General features: G+C 39.0%; 1 protein-coding gene across 3 annotated transcripts in view; it reads left to right on the forward strand.

Annotated features, from left to right (window-relative positions):
- The window catches only part of tmtc3 (transmembrane O-mannosyltransferase targeting cadherins 3), a 36,883-nt gene that overhangs the window by 5,138 nt on the left and 24,516 nt on the right, over nucleotides 1-7,229 (forward strand). For all 3 annotated transcript variants that reach the window (XM_004564446.4, XM_076886134.1, XM_004564445.5), the window contains exons 5-6: nucleotides 3,359-3,474; nucleotides 3,949-4,121. In XM_004564446.4, the coding sequence (XP_004564503.1) occupies nucleotides 3,359-3,474; nucleotides 3,949-4,121 (289 nt within the window). The remainder of the gene's footprint in view (nucleotides 1-3,358; nucleotides 3,475-3,948; nucleotides 4,122-7,229) is intronic.

Below are 7,229 nucleotides of genomic sequence, written 5' to 3' on the forward strand. Positions count from 1 at the left end.
TATTCGGGTGTTAACTTCCAATTTTTTTCCACCAATGTTTTGATATAAATAAACACTTCCCTTTGAGGGTAATTAATATGGAATGTTCAGTGTTACTTATTACTTATAGTCATGGTAATAAATCTGTCAAGTATAAGGTTTTATGTATCCAGACCTGATTGTTAACAGGTCTTAAAATTAGGTAAATAAAACTTTAGCTATACTACAACTTGTGATATATTTCATTATTTATGTATCCAAAATTAAGCCAAAATATGGAAGTGGTGTGTGAAAGTGCACTCTCGCTGCTTATATTCGAACTAAGGGAGTAATAATTAAATGCAGTTGATTAAATGATCATCAGCAGGTTTTTACCACCTGTGTAAAAGCAGTATCTTTGGTAGTCTGCTGATCTTGAGCACTCGGGCATGTATTAGAGTAGAATACATGCCTGTCATTGCCAAGTAGAAAATGTATCTGCAATGATCTTTAAGCAAGCAATTGTTGTTGTAATCTATCTGGCAAAGATTTTTTTATTCCCAAGCAATTTGAAGTCTACAGTTCTATAGTAAGAAAGATGATTCATGTACATGCAATCTTCCCAGGAGTCGATGTCTCAGGAAATTTACCCCAAGATCATCATCAAAAAACTGTAGCGCTCCAGCTCATGTCAGTTAGATGTTCAAATCCATGACAATACAATTAGAAAAAGATGAAGCAAGTGTGGCTTGTTTGGAATGGTTTCTAGAAGAAAGCCCAGGCAGCACAGCATAGGTTTGCAAAGTGGCATCAAACCGCAAGATTTCTGGAACAATGTCCTTTAGACGGAAAAATCCAAAGTGCAGATGTTTGGTTATGATGCATAGTGCTGTATATAGAAAACCACAGCAAATCAGCAAACATACCCCATACTGCCTGTCAAGCACAGCGATGGGAGTGTGACAATTTAAGATTGTTTTGCAGCCACAGACCTGGGTACTCTCCAGTCATTGAACTCCTCTATATGCCAAAGTATTCAAGAGTCAAAGGCCCTCTGTCTGACAGCTAAAGCTTAATCAAAATTGGGTCACACCGCAGGACATTGAGCTGAGGTACAGCAGCAAATTCACAACAGAATGGCTGAAAAAGAAATGAATCCAGCTTTTGCAATGCTCTAGTCAAAGTCCAGACCTCAATCTGATTGAAATGTTGTGGTAAGAGCTATGCATAAATGAGTGTTTGCAATCTTCAATTATCTTATGTAAAAGACTGATTAAGTAATTGCTTTCTGTATGACTTTAACTTGCTGCTGCTAAAGGTAGCTCTAAAGCTGCTGAATTATGGGATGCGTCTGGATTCTCACACACAGCTTCTGCATATGTTTTGGAAAGTTTTTGTTAAATAATAATGACGCTGTATAATATTCATCTCAGGTTGTATTTTTAAGACTAGGTCAGTTTTTATGATGTCCTGATATGTAAAACCTTGGAAATGACAGAGGGTAGAGCAGGGCGATATTACCAAAAATATTTATCACGATATACATTTGAGAATTTGCGATAATGATATAATTGACACTAGACAAAATACTTTACAACTCTACAACTTTATTATTAAGCAGTTGTTTTTTATGTGCATTAAAGTTATATAAAAATGTAACGGTGCAAATGCAAATTCCTTGCTGACAGTTAAACCAAAAGGCATTTCCAGTGGAAATTGGCCGACATATCCTCAGCATAACCATGTATAATATCCACAAAACTTAAAAAGAGGTTATACACACACAATACAGTAATATTATGTTGAAGCACAGTACGTATCACTCCGCGAGGCTCCTGCCTATGATAGACGTAATGCTCCGACAATCCATCAAGCGGTGCGGCTTCGTAGCTTAGCAAAGTCCTACTAAAACATTTGACAGATTTTCGAGCGCCGTGTACCACATAAAATCGTTTTGAGGTCAGTAAACACAACCAGAATTCATACATAAGGCACACGGGATTATAAGGGGCACTGTCGATTTTCAGAAAAATCAAAGGATTGATCTTAAGTGTGCCATTGTTTTCCAAAAAACACGGTAATAACGACGGCCCGCTAGCATGCTCTACTAAAAATAGTGCTTTGTTGTGTGCCTGATGGACGAAAGCTAAACCAGTTCCACACCACTGAAGTTGAACCATTTTTACAAACCAGTTCTGGTTCATCTGTTTCATTCACCGATCTGCTTTCGCTCTTCTCATTCATGCTTTTTTTCACCATGTGCATATGAAAACAAAGGCACTGCGCATGTGCATTTTACCCATATTATATCGCGATATTTTATTTTCTTATCGTTGCCCAACATTATACCGCGAACGGCATGATATGGCCCAGCCCTAACAGAGGGTACTTTCTTTTTAGTATGGCTACACCTACCATGCTCATCTAGATGCCTCTAGATGATGCAGCTGTATGTATTCACCAGTCTCCCAAAACAAATTTCTCTAGACCACGTGGAAGAAATCTCTTAAAATTTGGAATTCAGTTGAATTTGGTAAATACGCACACAATTTCCGTCAAATGTTTTATTGGATAAAATTAGAAAGTGATAGCATTTTGTATCCAAGAGTTCAAATTTAAACTTTATTGTAACATCATAATGTTCTGGAAAAAAACAATTTCTGCAGTTATTCAACACTAAAGCTTAGGAGCAGAGGAGGAGATAAAATGTTTGTTTTGTTGAGATATTGAGTTTGTATCAGTTGTCCAGTTGTATTCATCTGTGGTACTTCCTTTTTTAAATTGCTCTAGTTTTCAAAGAAGATATCACTGTGTGCGAGTCTGGACCTGCATGTTTGCTGGTGAACACACATAACTGAGGCAGTAATATTTAGTTCTGAAGATGCAAGATCAAGTAATTGGTTATAACAGTAGCCTCAGGTTTTTAACTTGTATCCACAGTGAGCTGTTATGTTATTTTTTTTAATCATTCTTCTGTTTATATGTATCACAATAAATCAAACTATTAAAGTAACCCAATTTAACATGTATGAGTTTTCCCATTTCCCCAGTCTAGACAAATACTGAAAATATAAAACTATTAACATAACACACCAAGAATTATGAAGTAAAAAGTGGATTCAATCGTTCAAATTACTTTTTTATAGAATCTTCTTTATGAGGTTTCCACCTTTTACTGTTCAGTTTTATTATCACTGAAGACAAAAGTGTTTCTAAACTTGTAACTGGTGCTATATGGAGACGTTAATATGACATCTCAGAGGTTTTTATGTTCATAATGGATCAAGAGAATTTGTTGCATTTGTTAAGTTACCAATGCACCAGTGGCTACAAGGTTAATAAGTTGTCATGTGTATATATTAATATATATATATTTTTGTTTTTTTCTTCTTTTGTTCAGTTTGGCCTCCCATTGCTCTGACAGTAGTTTTAGTGGCAGCGGCAACACTGTGTAAGGAACAGGGAATCACGGTTGTTGGTGTCTGCTGTGTCTACGAGATCTTTATTGCACAGGGGGTAAGGATCAGAAACTTTTTGTGTCATAAAACATTCCATAAATTATATCTACATCTGACCACACACACACACACACACACACACACACACACACACACACACACACACACACACACACACACACACACACACTGTATCACAGTCATCCAGCTTTTTGTATTTACCCATGCTGACCACAAGATTTCTGCTTTGGAGATACTCACACTCAGTTATCAAGCTATAAACAGTTTGACCCTTAGAACCAAGTGCACCAACTTCAAGAGTGGACTGTTCAGATCTTGACATGTCTTCTATCAATGCTTTATCTTTGAGTGTTCATAATGTTGTTGTTGTTGTTGTTGTTTTTTATTTCTTCTATAGGCATAGATTTCATTATTCAGAGGTTGCTTCCTGGAATAAATGTATATGTCATATGGGTATTGCTTTACATGATGATGGTAAGTTGATTGTTTCTGTCTTTTTCGCCATTCTCAGTTTACATTGCCGATGCTGGTGGACACGATATGGCAAGTTCTGCAGGGTAAAGATGGGTTTCCCTATGCTGTCCTGCAAACTCTTCTGAAGCTCATTGTTCTAGTCATCAGCACCCTGCTGCTCGTTATAATCAGGGTCCAAGTCATTCAGTCGCAGCTTCCTGTCTTCACAAGGTAGGCAGTGTTACGGATGGAAAACTCACCAGCATTTTAATAAAATAAACTTTAGCCAGTTTTGTTAATTATTTATTTATTAAGCTAAGCCAAGTGAACATAACAGGAATAACAAGAATGGCAGACGGTTCTGCTCAAAGGTCATTTTCATGGGGAAGGAAAAGCCCAGTTTCAGTCATTTAGTGACCTGCTAAAAGGCACACATTTCACAATTTAAAAATATATTTTCTCTAAGCAAAAAGATGTGTTGAAGAATTTTCAGTTTGTTTTAATTGATTTGTCATTAAATCTTTTGTTTTTCCTCTCCAGACAAAAGAAAAATAAATTAGAAGCTGCCACTAAAATAAATATATATTTATATTTATTAGGGGTGCAACGATATTCGTATCGATATTGAACCGTTCGATACAGTGCTTTCGGTTCGGTACGCATATGTATCGAACAATACAACATTTGTAATTTCTTTTATCAATTTTCCTTCTGACGATGCTGTCTGTGTTGAGCGCTCAGTGAATCTGTGTTCGACTACTCCGCCTAGGCTGCACTGTCGAGCGCAGATCCACTGAGCGCTCAACACAGACAGCATAGTCAGAAGGAAGAGCGCAGGGCAAGCTAGCGAGACAGAAGTTAAGCTCTACTTGCAACAGGCAAATTGAACCTCATTCAGATCTGGCGTTTGGAATTATTTTGGTTTTCATGTGACGTATGACCCTGAAGGTAAGCGAGTCATGGACTAAAGTAAAACAGTATGTTGGATGTGCCATGCAATGCTCAATTACATTGGTGTGAACTAGTGTGTTAGCGCAGTTAGCTCGTTAACGTGTTGGCCGTCTAGCCCCATGCACGGAGTGATCGGCGGTAGCTCGTTAACGGAGATTTGCCGTGTTGTGGCGTTAAGGTCATTTCAACGAGATTAACCTGAAAGCACTAGTGGAAACACAACGAATATGACTGCACATTTACGCCGACATCATCCTAGTGCAAAGACAAGTGGAAGCAGACAAAAAAAAGCAAGCATGCTACTAACTTTAGCCGAGTCATTTAGACAGCTGTTAGCACATGATTCTCCTTATGCTGCTGAGAATATAGCCCAGAAGAAGCGGATAGTATAGCTTTTATTTTGGAAAGAGCCATTTCTCTGTAATAAACTCTCTTTTCCAAAGATGAGTGATTCCTCAATCAGATACAGGGCTCGCAATATCGCTAGCCCGACGTCCTGGAGCTAGCGATTTTTTTCAGTCGGGCTACCAAAATCTTTCTCTTCCCTGCCCGTCGGGCTATTGTAGGAAAAATATATGTCAATGCTTTTGCATTCTTTCAGAAATGTAGCTGGGTAATTATGTCATTGGCATCGGTGAGCCACTGTCAATATGTGACATATTGAAGTCGCGTTTGAATTTGCGCTTGTTTTTTTGCTTTCACTTTGCAATCGTGCGAACTGTGTATAGAGAGCGACAGCACTGATCTGTGAGTGATGATAATTTGTGCACCAATTCCTCTGACATCGTCTTATTAATCGTTAGCTTACTATGCAAACATGACAAGTGAAATCTCCCGCAGCTTACAAATGTGAGAGGTTGATCGCGCAGAGAATCGCTGAGCTTATGTGAGTGAGCGTGTAAAAGCATTTCAGTTCTGCTGAGCCAAATAAGACAGGTCAGGGTGAAGAAGTGACAGCCAAAGAAAAGCTTACCACAAAACGGAGAAGTTATGACAAATTAGACTATAAGGCAAAAAGAAAGTGCAGCTTTATGGTTTCATGGACAAAAGAATTTCTGTGGCTGCGATATGATGAGCTAAATAACCAGGGCTGCACATAAGTGGTCCGCAGGTGCGCATTCGCTGTCAAAATAAAAAACACGCACAAGAGTTAGGGTTAAATTTAAAAACTGTACTTTTGAGTTAAAATATATATTTATAATTTTAATAAATGACAAATTAAAAATGCATGAACATTTTTTTGTATCGAAAAAATATCGAAAAAATATGTGTATATGTATATGTGTATATATGTGTATATATGTGTATATATGTATATGTGTGTGTGTGTGTGTGTGTGTGTGTGTGTGTGTGTATATATATATATATATATATATATATATATATATATACACACACACACACACACACACACACACACACATATATATATATATATATATATATATATATATATATATATATATATATATATATATATATATATCCCACTCCTGACACCATGTAGCTGGATAGCGTAGTGGTTAGACTACACGCCTTTGGAACAGAGGATCGCAAGTTCGATTCCTGCCTGGGGCGTCTGTATCCAGTAAGGGTCCTAAGGCTAGACCCCCTATGCTAAGCAAGCCTACCGCAGATATGAGCGAGACAGATAAATATGAAGGCATGCCGGCTCGGACGTAGCCCGGATCAACAAGGTCCGCGTCAGGTGTTGAGGAACCAGGGCACCCTGACGAAAAGTGGGCTACTGGAACAAGAAGGCATCGGTGGGCAAGAGACGAAAACAGGGCGTTGTTGGAATGCTACTATGCAAGTAACCCCGGCGGAAGGGGCTACATGAATAGGATGACGGACCTATGGATTCTTCGATACCCAACATCCACAATGACGGCGAAACAACTAGTAGCTCAGTGTTCCAACATTCGAAAGAAGGGACTGCTCTTACAGCTAGAGATTGACGAGGTACAACACAAATGCTACGGCAAGGAGGAGTCAGGACGCCAGGTCAGGGGGGAGATATCATCACCCCCACCCGAGATTGGGTACATAGCCCCAAGTGCGATAGGAGAAGGATCGTTGAGTGCGAGAGGAACTGACCTGAAAAATAGGATCATGGCCAAGCTTGAAACCTGGATCCCCCGTAGCCGGTTACCAAGATTACGTGAAGTTCCCTCAGAAGGTCTGCTAGATGATGTTAATGCAGCACTACGGGCAATACCTACAACCACGATTACCGACACTAACAAGCTGATCTACAATACGGCAACAGTGATCAGTGAGATGCTTGGCTACAAGTTGAACAGCGACAAGGGGCAGTACCCTCCATGGAGAAGGAGGCTAGAGGGCAAGATCAAAGTAGCACGGAGGGAGGTTAGCCAACTAACGGAG

Source organism: Maylandia zebra, linkage group LG7, assembly GCF_041146795.1.
Source record: "Maylandia zebra isolate NMK-2024a linkage group LG7, Mzebra_GT3a, whole genome shotgun sequence".
Lineage (NCBI taxonomy): Eukaryota > Metazoa > Chordata > Actinopteri > Cichliformes > Cichlidae > Maylandia > Maylandia zebra.